General features: G+C 33.7%; 1 protein-coding gene across 5 annotated transcripts in view; it reads left to right on the top strand.

Annotated features, from left to right (window-relative positions):
- The first annotated feature begins 124 nt into the window (after positions 1 to 124).
- The window catches only part of LOC149743552 (signal transducer and activator of transcription 5B-like), a 24,526-nt gene continuing 3,084 nt past the window's right edge, over positions 125 to 21,566 (top strand). For 2 of the 5 annotated variants that reach the window (XM_089893834.1, XM_089893532.1), the window contains exons 1-16: positions 10,301 to 10,535; positions 11,061 to 11,223; positions 11,550 to 11,709; positions 12,037 to 12,126; positions 12,329 to 12,506; positions 12,955 to 13,088; positions 14,344 to 14,495; positions 14,920 to 15,075; positions 15,456 to 15,635; positions 16,451 to 16,544; positions 17,582 to 17,704; positions 18,375 to 18,473; positions 19,286 to 19,427; positions 19,978 to 20,131; positions 20,432 to 20,568; positions 20,983 to 21,165. In XM_089893834.1, coding sequence (XP_089749960.1) covers positions 10,439 to 10,535; positions 11,061 to 11,223; positions 11,550 to 11,709; positions 12,037 to 12,126; positions 12,329 to 12,506; positions 12,955 to 13,088; positions 14,344 to 14,495; positions 14,920 to 15,075; positions 15,456 to 15,635; positions 16,451 to 16,544; positions 17,582 to 17,704; positions 18,375 to 18,473; positions 19,286 to 19,427; positions 19,978 to 20,131; positions 20,432 to 20,568; positions 20,983 to 21,165 — 2,242 coding nt within the window. In that variant the 5' untranslated portion in view covers positions 10,301 to 10,438. Of the gene's footprint in view, positions 255 to 5,107; positions 5,191 to 10,300; positions 10,536 to 11,060; positions 11,224 to 11,549; positions 11,710 to 12,036; positions 12,127 to 12,328; positions 12,507 to 12,954; positions 13,089 to 14,343; positions 14,496 to 14,919; positions 15,076 to 15,455; positions 15,636 to 16,450; positions 16,545 to 17,581; positions 17,705 to 18,240; positions 18,334 to 18,374; positions 18,474 to 19,285; positions 19,428 to 19,977; positions 20,132 to 20,431; positions 20,569 to 20,982; positions 21,166 to 21,566 lie in introns of those variants that run through there. The other 3 variants (XM_089893909.1, XM_089893988.1, XM_089893690.1) reach the window with 3 other exon arrangements.

Here is a 21,566-nt window from a genome sequence, read left to right as displayed (position 1 = left end):
CAGGCAAAAAGGTAAAATCCGTACTCAGAAATAGAATGCGTTCGTTTAAGCCACGTTTTTAAAAAAATATTTAAAATTGGAAAGGCGGGAAAAATTAATTCGTCCCCTGTCATGCTGAGAATTATTTGTTTACTCTATAATTACGAGACCGCACGTGGGCGCTGCAAACAACATGTTTATATGCGGAGCGTTTGCAGGTTGCCAGAGCAGCTGCTCGTATGGTGCTAAGGCCAAATGATAATCATCTGCAAAACGTAAGTAACATTTTACTATATATATCTGCATGCTACTATGTTTAAAATACATCACAGCATTGTCACTGGTTAAAGTCTTCCGTCACGTTACACTTTATGCAATAGATTAGGTGTAAACGTGTATTAAAGTAATTAATTATTAGGGTTTAGTCAGCAAGTCAGGTTAATTATTAGGGGTGTTGTTTAAACTTTAAACTATCTCCACGATTTTGCTAAGTGCAGAGCAATGCCAAATGTTTACGTATTGCCAACAAGTTTATCGATTAAACGATCAGAGGTGTAAATAAACGTGTGTAACCGCCGTGTATGCCTCTAGCTACTACCTGCCCACATTTAATGCCAATATTGCATCCTTCTTTATAACTGCTATAGCAACTGTTGCTCCATGATGTAACTTTCATGCATTATTAGGTTAGTTGTTAAAACATGATTTTGGGTTCCAAAGAGAGTATGTCACATTGCATTCTGCTGTTACTATACAAGCATATGCCTTTATCGGACAAGCGAGCAAAGAAAATAACAGAAATAAAACCAGAAACTTTCAGAGACTTGACCTCTAGCAAAGCTTCTGTTAGACTGTTATACCCCATTGAGTATGACTTCCAGGCGAGGATAAAAAGTGATGAACAGTCTTTTAACAGAACAGTGTTCAGCAAAGGCATCAGAAATTTAAAATACCTTTGTGTTTTTGCAATTGCAATAACTGTACTGTAGCTTGTTTCGCTGTGTTGTGTTGGCTTGAAAGGACTTATTGTTTTATAGGTCTCCTAAAAACCCATTTAATTATTTCACTTATGTTCAATATTACATAACGCTGGTCACATACAATCTTTTGAATTATGTTTGCATTTCATATATTGTATACACATTAGCCGTAAATTAATTAGTTAATAAGTGACATGTATGTTTAACACATTTTTAGCCTAGATAAATGTGCCACTGGTTTAATGATTCTTCTTTTTAAGAAGGCAAATTATTTTGGTTGAAGCTGAAATGCTTATAACCCTAAGGAGAGGTTCTAACTAGCAAAAATATTAAACAATTATGTGTTTTGTAAAATATATAGTAATATATGTGTAAAATATATACCAACCTTAAATTTTTAAGTATAATCCAAAATGTATGCGTCTATTAATTATGAAATCACCAAATATCTTATAAAAATATATTTTCTATACTTCTCGGCAACTTTTACTAAAATAAGTCTCTATTCCTTATGTAATGTGTTATATACTTCCTCCAAACTTACTTGTGTATTCTTTCAGTACCAATGGTTGGGCAGGCAAGGGACCTGCCATGCATGTCAGAGTTGTTCATCATATTTTTATAGTTAATCAGTCATTCATAAATATAAAACTAAAGGAGTGGTAACCACGCATTCTGTGGTTACTTTTATTGTCACACTTTATGCGGCTGTTAAGTTTGCGAATGGATGATCAAGTTAATGTTTAACTGAGTTCTCACAAATTACTTCATGTTTCAAAGAATGGCAGGAGTAAATTTTACCAAGGTTTTCCTGAAAATGTAGGAACGTATTGGAATCTGATAGGGGAGAAATTCACAGTAAACATAGTAATATGGGGTTTTATCAGAAAAGCTTTCATGTTTTTATAAACCAAGGGAAGGAGACAAAAATTAATTGTGAAATACGTGGAATATTTTATTAGGAGAAATTTGTCTTTCATTTGTTTGGTTATCCTTTTATTATGACCCAGTTTTAAGATATTATAAGTGAGAGTATAGTACATACTTGAAAGAGTAACAGGCAAGACTAGCATTGTATCAAAATTTTACAATAGATTTGAAAGATATTTTTTAATAAATGACACACTTTGAATTATACTAAGTATTTTGCTGTTTAATTAGAATTGTTATAATTGGTAAAAGCTTGTTACTAAATAGGACTTGCAAAACATATTATACTGAAATTTAGGGGTTCAGTTTAGAGTTTCAACTGTCGTTTGCAGGATACATGATAGCCATATGCTTCCTTACGACTGAGATTGTAATTCGACTGCTGAATCTAACCAGAGTTTTAATGTCTGAATAGTGAGCGTACCAAGAAACATGGTCAGCCAGCCGCAGTTACTTTGAATGAGGTTTATATGAGTTAAATATAAAACATCTGCAAACGAATGCAATTTTTAAGTGCGGCTTCGGCTTGTGTGTGTAAATTATTTTATAATAAACGGTAGTACAATAACGCAGCGTTTTTTTACGTTCAGGTAAATCGTTTTATATTTGTGCATTTGCACGCAGCAAAACTAGAGCGCAATGATGGTGCATTTCCAACCCACGAAAGGAGTGAACACGGCTGATATTGCTTCGAATGCACACAAACACAGCATTATCGTGGCCTCAGGCGTAGTTAAGCTAATACCAACGTTAGACCAGTTTCGAAGTCGTTTTGTTTGATCAAGATTATTAAATATGGTTTTCAGACGAATATCGCTCGATAGCTTAAAAGGCGCGGCGCCGTTGGTTACTAGCATTTATGTGTAAAGGTATTTTAACGGTCTGTGGATAGTAAGATAATACACAAGATAGGTGAGAAAAAGATGTAGCTTTATTATAAATAGACAATGTCGATTTTGTGTTTATTTTAATTATTATCGAAAATCAAAATGTTAACTCTTACGTTCCTTTATAGGCGAAACCAGAGTCGTATAAACACCGAGTAGTCCAACTGCCGTCTATGTGTGTCCAAAATAGAGCAAAAGTGGTGACTTTGACAATGGGTTTAAACGAACTTGTTAAGTTTTGCTTGTGTTTTCCTTTTGTGGGAAGGTGTAAAACAGCTTCTATTTACCTTACCAAACATTTTTTTAAAAAAATGTATAAATTTACCCGCATTAAATGACTAAAATGTCGCAAATCAACCGCTTCTAATTCTAATTTTTGACTTTTTTTGACACAGAAAACAAATAACACATGTTTTTTACATTTTTCAACCTTTAAATTTGTTTTTAGGCCCAAGTTTTTCTGTAATTTACCGAAAAACATACATTTTCCCTATACCTACTGTGTTATTTTGGAACCAAATTGCCGTTCAATTTGTGTTTTACGTAACAATGGGTTGGACTACTCTGTATTTCTATGGCTCTGGGCGAAACCAGAGCCCGTATATAAACATGTTTATATACGAACTCTGGGCGAAACTATATATAACTGTGATGTAATGTGTAACGTCACAGCGTGGTTCCTATATTGTATTTGCGTGCGAATTCATATTCTACGCCAGTTTTAACTCTGGCGATTGTTTTGTTTATATTTTATATCCGTTAGACGGCGCCCGTACGCCTCACTCTGGTTTACAGAATTTGTCGTTTCAAATTCTTAGGACGATTTACATACAATATACAAAGTATTTGACCAACTCTTACGAAGTGAAAATATTCCACTTAAAATCGAAGTCTGTTTAGTACGCAACTGCTTACGCTGGTCGCTGAGTCTAACTAAAGGTGTGACTTGAATATATAAAACAACGTTTGACAAGCAATGTATAAAATTGCAAACAAATTTAAAAATCAGGGCTACTACAAAGTACAAACACATAAATTATCTAAAGTGCCAAAATTAAAGTTAAAGAGTTTTAAAACCTAGCCTAGTCTAATGTATGATGGAAACATTTAAAGTACAAAGTAAATAAAACCGTGAAGGTAACTTGACTATAGTGCTCAGGAAAAGCACGGCTTGTCGTTTCCCCTCAAATACCTTGTAAATGTCGCCGTCACAACCTGTGAGCTAAGATTATGGCTTACGTACTGTAGCAAGAACATGGCCATTATGTTTTCTATGTATAGACTGAACCAATGTATAGTAGGGTGGGGGAGATGGAATACCTTTAGCACATAAAATCCAAATATCCTGATCGTTTTTCAAGCAATTAACAACGGTCTATGAAAGTCGCGATAATACGGTTTTATAATTCTTTGAATGTTCTTTGTTTACTACCAAATGGGACGAGAAAATAGAATATAAAAGTGTCCCATCTCCCCTACCCTCCCATATAACGAGTACCTACTATATACCTGGATTATTTACAGATCCAATGAAATAGTGCTAAAAAATCAGATAACCTTATTTTTTCTGTATAACTATTTTATTAAAGCTGCGAAAATAAAACCCCAAATGTAAAAAAAGGAATGCGATTTAGATTTTTTAGACCATAATATTATTTACAATGTAATGTCTTTCTCTGGAAATCTTTCATATTTTAATCATTCTTCAAGTCCGTATAGTGTAATCACTGGTTGGCCGATCGAGCAGCATATTTTTATCTTTGTTTATAATTGTATAGTACTTGGGGGAAAGATAGGACACTTTTAGCTAATAATATTCAAATATTCTGATCGTGTTTAAAACAATTAACAACGGTTCATTGGAGTCGAGAGGATACGGTTTTATAATATTTTGAAAGTTCTTTGTTTACTACCAACGGGGACGAAAAAATAGAATTAAAAGGTGTCCCATCTTTCCCCACCCTACCGTATAGTAGGTTGGGGTAAGATGGTCTATGTTTTCATTCTCTTTTGTCGTCCCATTTGATAGTACAGGGCCACCACCAAAGAAGTATTTAACCGTAACACCAAGACTCTAAAAGAGCTCTGTTAATTGCAAACGCGATCAGTATTTATGGGACATTATGTGCTAACGGTATCCCATCTTACCCCACAGTACTTACATTTAATTAATAGAAATACTAAGACTTACGTCGTCAGTAAGCTTAAGTTAAAATCGCATGGTATAACACGAACTAGTGCGACAAAATATAACACGAGTGATCGTGCTTTCCCCCCAGTTCGTCACGAAATACATTCTTAACACATTATGTCACGAAATCCTTTTTACAGCTGGTTAGACCTTGCCGTAAAAAATCTGCATGTGAACGCGATGATTTTTGCAACGACGGAAGATAGAAAAACTTCATAACCAGGTAAGTTTTATATTTTATAACGTATAACGCTTACTGTAATAGATTAGTTTTGTGTCTCTTATAAGTTATATAGCATGGATTTTATTCATTTCTTCGAATATACAGTACCAAACATCAGATTCATAATTAAAATAAAACAAAACTTGTTAAAACCAGGCTAGGGTAAAAACCACTCGAAAAAAGTGTGAGATAAAAGCGTGACTGCTAAACACATAAACTCAAAGAAAGTTTTCAAACTTTGAACCTGTTTGACGTCACGACCATGTGTTTGTGACGGCACAATGTTATCAATTGCGTCAGCGTTACATAGCGTAATCAAGACGGAATTAAAACCAAAAGAAACGTTGACAGTTATCGCGCTACACTGACAGATGCAGTGTCGATACCGACACGTAAAGGACGTTTCAAAACAACTGATTTGCCGTCGCTTTATTTCAAGGAAAAACAACGGTTTTGCTCGCTGTCTGTGCTCTGTTGGCAGGCCTATTAAACCAGGCACCCATAGTTAGTAACTGTTGGCAGCATATGTTCTCAGATTCACAAAGAGACATGGGAAACTGATTTAGAAACAGTCAGCGGGAATAAGTATTTCGTGCGTACCAGTTAGCGTCCAGGCATTCTGGCCTTTTCTTTACCGCCTACCAGTAATTCGTATTATAACTGTAGGTTAGGTAAGTGCTAAGAAATTGCAAGACACCGTAGGATTATTGGCTACTACGAAAATTAGTAAACCAGTAGTGCCCTAGTTATAAGTATTTTATCGACATTCAACGTATATTCCAGCGTTCTGTTCTAGATATTTTAAATACAAAGAAATGGACAGCTCTCGTAAAATAATTTTTCTTCTTAAAAAAAACCCAAATCGTTGACGTTGTATCGGTTAGGTTTTGTGTTTTAAATGTAGTAATCAGGAAATTTGTTTAAAAACCAAAACTGTAGTGTTGAGCAAATATATTAAAAAAGCAAAACTGTAAGAATTAGCAAATTTGTTTAAAAACCAATTATAACCAAAACCCAAAATGTAAAACTTGTCAAATTTGTTTAAAAGGGTTCATAAATAAGCTATACGGCAAGGTATGCCATGGGAACTGCAGTTCAGTCCAGATTTGGAACATTATCCATACAATATAGGTATAATAGTAGGACGGGGAAAATGAGACACCTTTTTATTCTATTTTTTCGTTTATTTTGTTGTATTTTTTTTAAGATCATTCAAAAAATATATAAAACCGAACCCTCCGCGACTTCCATAGACCGTTATTAATTGTTTAAAACATAATCAGGAAATTTCGATATTATGTGGTAAAGGTGTCCCATCTACCTCCGCAGCAGTGCTACAACTTAGCCAGCAGTGATAAAACAGAATTGGTAACAATGCACGTATGTGTTACCATCGCCAGATAGCATGTAGCAGTTTATAACGACATATTTCCCCTGAAACATAAATATACGCCATGCTTCTTGTAGCACAAAAAATAATCTTTACAATTTGTTTAATTGCGACATGCACAAATATTTGTATCATCGTGTCTGGCGGTCGTGATACAAATGTATTCTGCCGTCTGCACACCACCTCTTTTGTGCGTAATTCGTGTTGGTTAATTAAAACGCTGCACGAACTTATAGGGCTCAACCAGCCCTTCTTAAATTACAAGAGTTCCGAGTGTGACTTATTGGCTGTTCGTTCTTTTCCTTGCACAAAACAGGCTTTTGATGTAGTGCGACAAAATCCGAAGCTTATTTGTTTTACTTTTATTACTTGGACAAAGGCAATCAACTTCTTAAAGTTAATTTTAAAATTTAGTTTTTAGGAAAGGCTGTAGTAAATAAATAGGAAATTTAAAAAATAAACTGCATAACATAAACGAATCTCAATGTAGTCAGGGCGTTTTAACTAAACGATGAAATGTGCTATAGTTTTGAACATTATTTAATTTTTTCGGTCAATTTTCTCGTAAAGCGTGTCGTTAGTAGCATCAATGGCTTTAAAATATTTTAAAAAAAGTTTGCTGAATTTTCGGCGCACTAGGGATATAGGAATCGTTAATTACCGTTATTAATTATTTAAGCACATTCGGGGTTTTTGGACATTATGTGTTAAATAGCTAAAAGGTACTTAAAGGGTAACAATATGAACGCTTCCTTCATGGCTTGGTTATATTTGCGTGTTTATGCATAAATCGTTTAAAGACTTTAAGGAGAAATTTCAGGCGAAAACTTAAAAAAAATCTGTAAATAATCAAATACTTGTTATTTTGGGGGGCATAACATACCGTTTTTGCAGCATAAAGTTTAAGTCGCTGATGCGATATTAGTTTCCGTAATAGATCGAATTTGTAGCCAAGCTGTTATATTATGTCAAAGGTACAGAGTTCTTGCACTGTTGTACAACTAATAGATTTAGAGGTTTAAGTCAACGCTTACAGTAATACTGGGTTCCAAGGGGGCTCCTTTTTTTGCCGACGTATTTTTTCCTACTGTTATACCTCTGGTTTGAGGGGACCGCGCTGACCACTTTGCCGTGTGCCACGGCGCAGGATAAAGTCATATGAAGTTATAACTGTAACTTTTATATCAGAAGGTTGGGGGAAGTTTGTTCATGCTTTCATTCTCTTTATCGTCTCTTTTAGCAGTAGAAAGGGAATTTTATAACTTTCGCGTATATTAAAAACACGATCAAGAATTATTAGTTGCTGATATGTGCTTTCTATTTTTTTTCGCCACATTACTTAGAGTATTTTCACTGGGTAGCACAGTATTACACAACTAAGAAACGCACAAATGTTTGCATATAAAGTTCCGTATTTTGAAAAAGGTAAAAATAACGGTTTAAATATTAATGTTTGGAAGTCGCTATCAGTTAAACATTAACAACTAGTATTGAACTTACGCGTCTCCCTTAGAAGACAATGTGGGGACTTTTTACATATAGCTTGTAGCTTAAGATAAAAGTTGCTGCGTTGTGTATACAGTGCTTAAAGCGTTAAAATTATTTTTCGTATTTAAAATTAGTTTTCGCACTTAAAATTAGTTTTCGTATTTAAAATTAATTTTCGTATTTAAAATTTGTTTTCGCATTTAAAATTAGTTTTCGCACTTAAAATTAGTTTTTGTATTTAAACTTAGTTTTTGTATTAGATCGAATCATAAGCCAGATTTTTAGGTCTCACGTCGGATTTAGGTCTCACGTCGGACTGTATCCCAAACGGCACAGCCTAAATTGTGCAATTTGTTAATCGGTTATAGCAATGTAGTGTAGCTACCTATACAGTAACTAACAGGTTGTTACATAAAATGTAATAAGTTATAGCTATATATGTGCGAACGAAGACGGGACACCTTTTGCACAAAATAATCAAATATCCTAATCGCATTTAAAAAGGCGGTCTATGTGAGTCGTGAGGATACGTTTAATACTTCTTTGAATGTTTTTTTGTTTACTACCAAATGAAACGATGAAATACAATAAAAAGATGTCTCACCTTCCCCCAGCTTAATATACGTGCACATTCTGGAGAGCTTTTGTCATCAACGTGCCCATTTAATACAGATATATTTTATCGCTAATAATTGTTTACTCGTTATCAAACTAAACTGGGGTGCTACCACATAGGCCAATTACGAAATAATTGTTCGTATTATGTCAACCTGATATTCAATAAACCAGAGGTCGAACTCATAACAGTATTTTGTAATTTTACTACGAAATCGGTTTAATTTCCAAAATTACCCTTCTTATTTAAAACATGTTGTTTGGAATGTCAAAATACACCGTTCGCAAGCTTTAATGTTCCTAAAATCAACGGACGTAAGAGTTGTTAATGCTTATTATAAATTCGCCGAAAAAGCGTGAAAAAATCAGATACAAATAAAGACATTATTTAACCGATACAGTTGTGATTGTCAGCGGATCGCAATTATGCAATGGCCCTTAATCGACACATATACGCCGATGTAGCGTTTAATTACAGTGTGAGAGCAACCTTGCCTTAAGCTCCCTTTGAACTCGATTCAACTGTCTGTTTCATCAAGACAAGGCGGAAAGTTAAACGGAAAACAGTACAGTTTTACAGTCGGGCTGCGCTGCGATTTTATAGCTTCGGATTTTGGCTTCTGATGTTCTTACTGTTGCTATCTCGTAGTAAACTTGTATATAGGCACTTGTTAGCGCCAGTTCCGTAGTGAAGTTATCCGTTTCCCCACCGCAAGTTCAATTTACTCTCATGGGAGTGATATTTGCACGCGTTACATGTTTATTCGTTGAAACCTTGTCTTCTACCGCACTACAAGCCGTACAGACCCTTTTCGCACGCCCGACCCGTTCTGTTTACAGCGCAAAATGCAATCCGTGCGCGGATTTTAGCACAGTATGTTTTCCGTCTCAGATTCCAGCCAGGGTGTAAACAATTGATCATAGCCACACACCGGCTATGCATAGCTATTTCCTAGCCAGCTTGCAACAGCCACTTACACTTAAAAGCTTTCACTCGTAGGTTGGATGTAGTTAGTGCAAGGTGTTCAACAGTAATCGCCTTTACCACTCGCCGGAGTTTGATGCAAGCTTTCATACTCGTAGAAGTCTGTCAACTGTTGTCTAATTTTTCGTGAAATATACTTTAATATTGATATATAGAGACAGGCGAGGGAGTATAGAAGACGCGCTTAATAATTTGGCACAGACAGGCTATAACGCGGCGAGTTTCCTAATACTTTAGTCAGATAAAAAGAAAAATATTAAAAGTTCTATTAGTGCGTCGTCTTCCCCGTTTTTCAAAGTGTTAATTTTTTTATTTTGCGTGTTTTATTTACACATGTTTTAATTTTCTTTCATCGCTATATTTGGTAGTAAACAAAGAAAACATGAAGAAATATATAACAGTCCGAACACCACTCTAAAAGAGCGTTGTTAGTAGCTTAAAACAAGATCCGAAAATATAGAATATTATGTGCTAACGGTCTCCATTTTAACCAACACTACAATATATGCAAGTATACAGTAGGGTGGGGGAAGATGGGACACCTTTAACACAAAATAATCAAATATCCTGATCGTGTTTTAAACAGTTAACACCGGTCCATGGGAGTTGTGAGGATACAGTTTTATAATTCTTTAAATGTTTTTTGTTTACTACTAAATGGGACGAGTAAATACAAAAAGTGTCCCATCTTCCCCCACCCTACTATATAGGAAGTTATAAAGATAACATACTTAGAGCATTTTAGTCTGGTAATCACATAACAACAATAAATGAGCGAAATGCTTCAATGTCAGAACCCAATGTCTCTGGCTCAAGCTGCATACGATTACAGTGGGTTGAGCATTAAACAAGAACACGACTCTGTTGGTAGGTTATACTGTAGTTCTGTTACGTCTGCTACCAGGCATAATGTAAAAAATCAAACCAGTGTTTTAGGTGCTGTGTAACTACAGTATATTTAATCTTTCAACAGCTTGTTTAGTATAAAAAACGTAGTGTATTTTCATGAAATGTCAGAAATACACTAGGTTTTTTTGTACCACACCTTATAGTCACTGTCGAGTTATAACATGGGTGTCTTTTTATACACCAGAGACCAGACGCACATGGTGTATTCATACACCTCATGCTCACTGTCGAGTTATAACATGGGTATTTTTTGTACACCAGACACACATGGTGTATTCATACACCTCATGCTCACTGTCGAGTTATACATGGGTATTTTTTATACACCAGACGCACATGGTGTATTCATACACCTCATGCTCACTGTCGAGTTATAACATGGGTGTTTTTGTACACCAGACACATATGGTGTGTCAATCATGCTCACTGTCGATGAACTTCTTTGCTTTTCCTGTGTTTGATTCAAACATTGTTTCCAAATAGACCAACTTCATTCATCAGCTGGCGGATACACAAGGATGTCATTATGGGCCAAAGTTCGCGAACTGGAAGGAGATTCTTTAAGGCAAATCCAGAATTTATACGGACCAAACTTCCCTATTGAGTTTCGTCATTATTTTGCTGACATCATAGAACGACAACAATGGTAATGATTGTTGGGTAACAATGATATAAGAAAGTACTATTACTCACTTTATATACGGTGTGTTTGTACATCTCATGCTTATTTTCAAGTTATAACATGGGTGTCTTCCTATACACCAGACACACATGGTGTATTCATACACCTCATGCTCACCATCGAGTTATAACATGGGTGTCTTCTTATACACCAGACACACATGGTGTATTCATACACCTCATGCTCACTGTCCTGTTATAACATGGGTGTCTTCTTATACTCCAGACACACATGGTGTATTATACTAGTGATAATACTTCATATAAATACATTTTTCTATTTTTCCACAGGGACCAATTGGACCCCGACAATATTCCCCAAGATGAACCACACGCAAAATACATTCTTGGTTTATTCCTTGAGGAAATTCAGAAACAATGCGATTCCTTGACAGAAGGGAAGGACTTTCTGCAGAGACTTCATTTCAGTGAGATTGCTTCACATTTTAAAGTAAGATAATTTGCTGATATTTTTGCCATTCATTTGTGAATTATTTTTGTCTTATTTTTATGTTGTTCAGCTGCTACTGTTGTCGGTATATTTTCTTGGGCAAGACACTTAACTAAAAATTGATCCAACCCAGTGATTTATAGGAGTTGTCTAAATTACATTATAAAAAATTAAGCGATTTAAAAAATAAAATCACCTCATACAGTTAAATACATGGTAACTCGTAAACGGCACAAGGTGTATGAAACAGAACACCCTGTGTTATAACGACTGTCGTTTCCCAAGTACGTAAGCATAAATAAGTTACATTTTTTTCTCTTGTTTCAGAATGTATATGGACCCGCACCATTGGAGCTTGTAAGGACGGTAAAGAAGATTCTATCGATTGAAACACGGCTTGTTCAACATGCAAGTTCGGTGAGATATTCTTGTTTGTTAACTAACCATTAAAATTAACTTTGGGAATTCATGTAATAACTGTCATTTATGCATTAATCATCAAGTTATACACCTCTGTTTCATCCTCCGTTTTTCCGCTTTTAAGTTACCACATATGTAACTTCTAATCATGCAATAATAAAAAAAGTTTAAACACTTTCTACAATATACATTGTAACAGCTTATGGATGGTGGAATGCATATGAGGAACAACCAACAATCTGAGAAGGTTTCCCACATTAACAGTGAATTGGAACGTTTAGCAGCCATGACGCGAGACACCGAAAATGATTTGAGGCAACTGCAATCGAAACAAGAATATTTCGTGATCAATTATCAGGACAGTCTGAAGATATCTTGTAGGTTTTTCTCTAGTTTTATGATAAACTAACCCTCTTTCTTAGTAGTTAAAAATACATGGTGTAAAAATATCAGTAGTGCAACTAAATTTTTAATTTATTAAGATATGCATAATACAAATGGAAATATATTTATATCCTTTTATCCAAAAGTTGTCTTTCTGGCAAAACTTTAAAAAGCCGCCAAAAGGACACAATCTGTCATGAGTTTGTAAAGAAAAAATTTATGTCTGCCGTAGACATGCCCTGGAAATTATGGTGGGTAACTCTGGCCTACATCTCAAGACCCATAAGAGTGCCTTTCTGTAGGTTCCCACGCTTATTGCATAGAATACCACAGCGGCCCATGAAGAGAAATTTTGGTTTTTAAGGATTCAGTTTACAGACATATGTTTGGACATATTAAGTCGATATTTTACTAAGAAACTTCATTATTGCTTCCCCCCAGCTGAGCTGCAACAGATTCAACAACTTGATCCTTCTAACCCTGCCAGACAGTACGAGACGCAACTAACAAGGAAGCAAGCTGAGGTAGACAAACTGCTACGTGCCGAAGCGCAGAAGCTGCAACAGTTACGAGCGGTGGGTAACGCTTATCATTTGGAAAACATTGGGAGGTCCCAAAACGAATGCATACACAGTGTGTAATGCTTATCATTTGCAAAACATTGGGAGGTTCTGAAGTAACATCCAAATATTGTAGCTGATTATATGTAGGAGGGGTCTAGGACTTAACATGATTGCGGTCACGTATGCAAAGATATCTGCCGCAACTGATAATGTGAATAAGCTATAACAGCTGTGTTTTGTTTTAGCATTTTGAAAGATTAGGTTTTTTTTATTTCTAAAAATATTTATTATTTAGGCTTTTATTTTTTAAGTAATTTGAATTTTATATATTTAAAAAAAAAAAAGATTTCTTTATAAAATTGTAGGATAAAACAGACACAAAGTACATTGAATTTTTTTTTTATTATTAGTTTTATGTTTGCATTAGGATAACATTAACTTTTATACCAGACAAGCCAAAAAGGATATTTTACATTGCACTACTGCCATACTGTATGTGCCATGTAAGTGGCCTACAGATTTGTTTAGACTATTGCTAGTCAGACATGTTTGGGTTTATTCTGATGTTGGCTTACTTGTAAGTGGAAATTCACAACCAACTTGTTGCTTTGTGTGTATATTTCACTCACTCTCTGTTGTGGGGTCACAGTCAGTGCTAAATGAGTCTTTATTCGTATTAACATTCATTTTTGTTGCTTTTTTGTTAAACAATTATAATTTAGATGCAAAAACATAAATATATAAGTCACCACTAAAAATAGTCTAATTTAATACAAATAATTTAAATAATTTTAACCTTTATTTATTTTTAATTGATTAACATCTGATAAGGCTCACTTGAAAAACTATTTATCCTAAAAATTGTTTTTAATAAAAAGTTGCTAAAGAGCAAAAACAGTTTTTGTTCATCATGCACTATGGTTTTTATTTGGGTATTTTGTACTTTTGCTGTTTCTTTTCCTAAAAACAAGCAAACAAAATACAATTTCTCTCAAACTGAAGTATTATTGTTTTTTCTGCTTTGCATTATCATTTTTTAGTTAATAAATTAAAAATGTATTTGTTACATTTCGAACATAATTTAAACTTCTGAATTTAAAAAAAAAATTTTTTACAGTTTTTAAACCGCTTCCCCACACCGTTTCTGTATTGGATTTTTAATACCCATTAAATTAAAAACCTTACAAAAAATCCACAATATTTTTTTTAATTACCTTCAATTAAAAAAATCTCATTAAATCAAAATAATCCTTACATATCTAAATAGAGTCTTGCTACTCGCCATGAAGAAACATTCAACCATCTTAGCCAACTACAGAACCAAATACTTGATGAGGAATTAATCAAATGGAAAAGATCGCAAGCTCTCGCTTATAATGGGGTCCAACATGAGAGTAACTTGGACCAACTGCAGCAATGGTAGGAAATAAAAAAATAAAAAAACATTACCCAGAAAGTTACATATGTGGTAGCTCGTAAATGGGCACAAAGTGTATATACCAGAACACCTGTGTTATAATACTGCTGTTTTGGACCAACTGCAGCAAAAGTAGGACATGCACATAATAAAAAATCCCCCCAAAAAGTCACCAAAAATCACCAAACAATGACATGCATGGCAACTGGTAAGCGGGCACAAGGTAAATGAAACAGAAAACATGGTATAATAACTGATGTTGTCTTGCCACAAGAGAATATGTACATAACATTCCTTCATTCATTCCTATTTTATAGGCATCTCAGAATGTACTATCCTACAGTGAAAATGATACTTTGTGCTTGACTAAATATATATGTTACATTTATTTGCATTAATAATATTCCAACCCTCTATTAACAACAGGTGTGAACAACTAGCGGAAATAATCTGGCAGAACCGACAGCAAATAAAGAGAGTTGAGCTTCAACGCCAACAGCTTCCCATCAACAACCCTGGTAGAGACATGCTGCCCGATCTCAATGCTACAATCACTGCTCTGTTGTCTACTTTGGTTACCAGGTAATTATAGTGTGATCTATTCTAAATGTAGAATAATGTAGCACTTCTCAAGCATATTTACAGAGTTTTATTAAAGGTATTAGTTACTGGGTAATGTCATAGGTGGTTAACTTTTCAAAATGCAAGGGAGACAGGGGTTCTTGGATACATATTTATAAAAACACATTTGGTTCTAATGTTTACTGATTAATGCAGTAAAAGAAAATTCGGGGTGTGTCAGCCTACCGAACCACCCAAGGTTAGGTGCCTATGGGCAATTTAATATAGTTTGTTTTTAAACGTTTAGCATTTGGAGTTTTCTCACAAATAAACACGTTTTTCCCTGTTTTTTCTATCCTTTTACACCAGAAAATATTTTTTAAAAAACATTTTTTTGGCAGCACCTTTATCATCGAGAAACAGCCTCCTCAAGTGTTGAAAACACAGACAAGGTTCGGAGCTACGATCCGTTTGCTGGTTGGTGGAAAGCTTAATGTTCATATGAATCCCCCCACAGTTAAAGCGAGCATCATAAGCGAGAATCAAGCAAAAGCTCTGCTCAAAAACGACTCGAGCAGAAGGTATGTTAAATATTCAAACATGTTTAGCAGGTTTTTTTATGAAAAATGTTTGTTTAGTTTTTTGATCTCCACATTTAGTTTTATTTAGTTTCTTTTAGAAATATTTATTTAAAAATATAAAAAAATATTTAGTTTTTTGGAAAATATTGATTTAGTTTATTATGAAAAACGACTTAAGCAGAAGGTATGTTAAACATTGAAACATGTTTTCCAGTTTTTTTTTAAAATCCTTGTTTAGTTTTTTTATCTCTCACACTGACACTGTATATACACTGGAACACTTCACATGACTTGTATGTTAAATATCTTGCTATTTTTTTCCACTTCAGCTACCTGGCATAATAAAAAAGATTATAAAAGCCGCTGAAATATTATATCTTACACTTTTTATACACTGGCTCCTTTAAATGACTTATATTAACTGGCCCCTTTACATGACTTATATAGTATAAATGTTGGGTGTGGTTACTGGTTATATTACGCGAAAATTGGCTAAATCCCAGGTTTAATGGTGTAGAACCTAACCCATATAGATAGAAGTATTTTGTTGTGTTACTTGTGCGATCAGGCATAATGTAATTAATTCTCCAATAGCTTTTATACCAGAAGTTCCATCAGAAGTATATTATCTAAGACTGTAAGATTCTTTGGATTTTTATTTGGCTTTTCGCACATAAAGCCACTATCCATGTATTTGTAACTTTTGTTGTGTATGGGATTTTTGCCAACCAAAAAAATTATTTACATATTCATAACTTTTATTTAACCCATAACGAAGTCCCATTATGTAATTATAACTTACGTTATACACGCAGCATCACTGAGATGAGTGGAGAAATATTGAACCCGGAGTCAGTGATGGAATATCACACACAATCTGGAATTTTAAGCGTCAACTTCAGAAACATGGTAAGTATTTAGTGAATGAATGTAACTTACTTTATCCATGGCCTGAAAACGATAGTTGTAAACCAAAGTTGGCACATTATCCCAACATCCAGAAAAGGTTTTCAAAAACAAAAAAAATCAGCATATTTTTCCACATTTGATTATTCTGGATATTCTATTATGTAAATAATGTGGTAATATCGGATCACAATTCACATTATGTGGTCACAGTGGTTAATTATGATGTCACAAAAAATGGTTGATCATTGTAATTAAGTACATGTAAAATAACTGTACATCATTAGGTGTTTGTTTTATGAACGTCTTTGATTAATCTATTTAAATATATTTTATTTACAACACCATTATTTTGATACGATTTTTTTTATAACTTACAAAATAAATGTTCTTATTCTCAAGGAATGTCTGTATAGATAATTGCACTTATTGTATATATATTACATTATCTTGCACATAATTATGACATAATAATCTTAATTATGGCACAACATTATACATATTGATTACATTATATTGGTATTCCTAATTATAACATAACATTAAACATAATTACAATATACCATTGACCAAATTACATTAATTTTGACATTATGGCGATTACTCCTTTTACATTTAGTATTGTACAATTACTGTCATTTCCTTTTATACAAAACTCACAATTTTATTCTTTCCTATTGTTATAGTTTTACTGTAAAGTCTGTTTTTAAACATAAAGTCTTGTCATTCTAATAAACATTCCAGCAAACACTCGGAAATGTAAATTTAGGTTATTCTAATTAATTTTTTTATAAGAAACACTATTACTATTGCAACAGCATGAATCACAATATATATTTTGTTTTATCACAATCTTATTTGGTGTGGGCAATTATCGGCACTTACTTATTTACAAAACTCACAATTGCCTTTTTCTTACCGTTTCACACTTGTAAATGTAAATTCTGGTATTTTAATTTACAAAATCTTATAAGAATCAATATTACTATTGCTACGACATGAATTATGACATCACAATAATATGCTATATTTCATCTCAGTCTCTACGGCGAATCAAACGTTCGGACAAGCGAGGAGCAGAATCAGTAACTGAGGAAAAGTTCACCATTTTGTTTCAGTCTCGATTCAGCATCGGTGGAAATGAGCTCGTGTTTCAAGTCAGGGTAGGTTGGTGTGAAGGGAAAGTTTTCATAAATATTTGATAAAAATATGGCATTTTATTAAATAAAAAATTGTGTTCGTGATTTTTTATATAAGTTGGCGTAAAAGTTTCTCAGAGGAATTTTGAAGTTTTTGAAATTATAGGTTTATTTAAACTTTTTATTTTTTGCCTTTTCGATGACATTTTATTAAATATTTTGTGGGAAACTTGAACAAAATTGAGATGGGGAATTTTTTTGTATTTTCTTATTCATCAGTATTTAACATTAATTGTTAAATCTGCATTACTTGAGAAGCTTGCGAAAAAATTTGGTGTTGATACATTGCCACTAACTAACTTTATCTATCAATCCAGAAATCCAGACAATGTGTTTTTTCATTTTTTTTTAATTCAATTAGTCTTTAACACCTAATATTAAAGGTCCATATTTGTTTTGTATATATTGTTAATACAATACCAGTAACTAATCCTATACATATATATTGTTAACACCTTGGTTTATACAACAGCATTAATTACCTCTATGCATCCATTCAGACATTATCATTACCAGTTGTAGTAATAGTTCATGGCAATCAAGAAGCAAATGCTGCTGCCAGTATTCTATGGGATAATGCATTCGCTGAGCAGGTAACCAACATTTAGATTATATTAACCTTCTTATGTTACAGCCATTTACTGTTTCTCTACCAGTGGTTGTGATTGTAAATGTTAGTCAAGAATCAAACGCAAAAGGGACAATTTTATGGGATAACTCGTTTTCCCCTAAGGTATCATACAGTGGGGTAATTTCCACGGCAAAAGAAAACAATTTCATGTTATCATGGATGTCATTAATTGGTGGATGATTGTTCCTTGTAATTTGAAAATATACAATTTAACTGCATGTGTATAAAACTATTTCTTTTTAAAGAGAATTTCTGGCAATTTTTTTATTGTTGTCTTACGAAAAAGACGAATATATTTGTTTTATTACAAACATTTTTGTAGTTTATGTTGATGTCCCTGCTATCAGGCATAGTTTTATATATATATACCTTCGCTATAAAAATGTTAATTTTATTTTACCAATATTTTGTAATCCATATAAAACTTATGATGTAATTTTATAATTATGATCAAAAAATTAAAAAATCAGTTGTAGTAAAGCATTCACGCGGATAATTCATAGATAATTTTGTTTTCATTTGTAGGTCATTAATGTTGCACTTTATACACCTCCTAATCTATATATAATATTCAACATAAATATATTTTAATTTAAAAATTACAAAAAAGTGCTTTGCAAATTTTGAATAAAAAAGTTTACATTTCAAGTTTTCACTTTTATTAAATTAATTTTGTTTAAACGTAAAAAAAATTTAAATACCAATAAAACTTTTTTTTTTAAATTACCCTAAAATTATGCTATTTTAAAAAATCCAAATTATATTAGAAGATTTTATTTTTATTGGAAGATTTTATTTAAATGTTAAAAAATCCAAAATTCAAAATTTCACTAAAAAATTTTATAAAGAAAATTTTTAATGAATCTAATTTCAAGTTAAAAAAAAACTAACCCAGCCACTTGGTGTCACTACAGGGTCGAGTTCCGTTTCACATCCCGGACAAAGTTCCATGGTGTAAGTTGATTGACACTCTCGATTATAAATGGAAGCATGAGTGTCATACGTCCAGAGGTCTCACTCCACAAGCAAAACAATATCTCGCTCACAAAGTTTTCAGTGAGTTCATGGTGTTTCTATTTAAGTACTTAAAAAATTGTTACAAAACAATTGTTAAAAAACATCAAAAGATGTTACAAATATGGTTACAAAAACATAAAAAATGTTACAAAAAAAACAAAAAAAAATGCTATAAAAAACAGAACTGTTATAAATATAGTTATGTGAGTCTTTGATACCAAGCACATTATAAGTTTTCACTCAAGTTTGTAAACAGGGTATTGGTGCAAATTGTATTATAAGTCTGATAGATTTGAACTATAGTCTTTTATCGATTATTTTAAATACTAATACATCCCCTATGTATGCTCCACATTGCATGGTATACATACCATTTCATTATAATTGTGATTTTCCACCAATCTGTCCCTAATCTGGTGCTTATAGAGTTGAACGATTCTTGTATAAGGAAATACAGTAAGAATCTAATGTACTAAAAACGTAACAGACAAAATTTTTCAACCAATTGTATATTAAAATATACATTTCGCCCAATGGCATTATCAGTCTCTTATTCGAATACCTTTTCATATGGGGGCTTTTTTCACAGGACAAAATGTCTCCAGCAACTCAGACAAGCAAATATCATGGGCCCAGTTCAACAGGGAGCCACTACCTAACAGAAACTTTACTTTCTGGCAATGGTTCAACGGAGTGATGGAACTTACTAAGAGTAAACACCTACAGAAGCATTGGGATGATGGGTAAAGGGTTTTGATTTATTTTGATATGTTTTAAGTAAATTTTAAATGAGATCTTTTGGAAGTGTTTGTTTTGTTTATAACATGTATGTCAAGTTATAACCCAACCGCCCTAACAGTGGTGACTGCTTATACACCCATAGGCATCATTATATACCTCATGCTCACTGTCAAGTTATAACATTGGTGTCATACACCAGACACACATAGTGTAATCATACACCTCATGCTCACTGTCGAATTACAACATAAGTATCTGCATACACATCCCTACATTGTTACTTACACACTTTACATCCACAGAGCCATCATAGGCTTCATTGGCAAGGGCGATTCTCAGGACAAACTTGTTTCAAAGTCTCTCGCAAGTTTTCTACTCCGATATTCTGACTCTGAAATTGGAGGTCTGACTATTGCGTGGGTGGCTGACTCGGATAAAGGTAAAATATTCATGTGTAATATAATTATGTGTGAAGTATTTTCATTTGATATAATTAGACAATATTGTATAGGGGTGAGGTCCAAGGACCTAGAATTTGGGCCAGATTGGCCCATTACTCCAAAACCAAGGCTGCGAATGTACTTCTTTTATGCAGCTGGTGTGATTCAGTGTGACCATTATAACCCAGTACTAGACTTTCTATGTATTAAACTTTCTTTTATGCGGTCCAATATATCTACTCAGACATACAATTTGAATTTGTTACCCCAGGCCCTTAAAAATGAATGAATTTGTTACTCAAACTGTTAAATAAATAAAATAAATAAATATGTTACCCCTTTTCCTTGTGTGTATTTAAAAGAATGAAGTCTTACCATCAGTGGAATTTGTAACCACTTCCTCTTGTATTCAGCTCCTGGAGTTCCTCGTGTTTGGAACCTCCAGCCCCAAACCTTACGTGATTATGGGATACGTTCGTTGGCTGATCGTATCAAGGATTTGGATCAATTGATGTACATAATTAAGTCTGACAACACAACGCAACTGAAAGACGAAGTGTTCGGGCAATATTACAGCAAGACAATAAGTAGTTCACGTAAGTGGATTGTTTTGTTGTATTGATTGGGTTTTTGTGATATTGAGGTGTATGAATACACTGTGTGTGTCTGGTGTATGAGAAGACACCCATGTTATAACTTCACAGTGAGCATGAAGTGTATGAATACACCGTGTGTGTCTGGTGTATAAGAAGACACCCATGTTATAACTTCACAGTGAGCATGAAGTGTATGAATACACCGTGTGTGTCTGGTGTATGAGAAGACACCCATGTTATAACTTGACAGTGAGCATAAGGTGTATGAATACACCGTGTGTGTCTGGTGTATAAGAAGACACCCATGTTATAACTTCACAGTGAGCATGAAGTGTATGAATACACCGTGTGTGTCTGGTGTATAAGAAGACACCTATGTTATAACTTGACAGTGAGCATGA

The sequence above is a fragment of the Ciona robusta genome, chromosome 1, assembly GCF_009617815.1.
Source record: "Ciona robusta chromosome 1, ASM961781v2".
NCBI lineage: Eukaryota > Metazoa > Chordata > Ascidiacea > Phlebobranchia > Cionidae > Ciona > Ciona robusta.
Note: the sequence above shows the minus strand (reverse complement) of the source record. Positions and strands in the feature narration are given on the sequence as shown.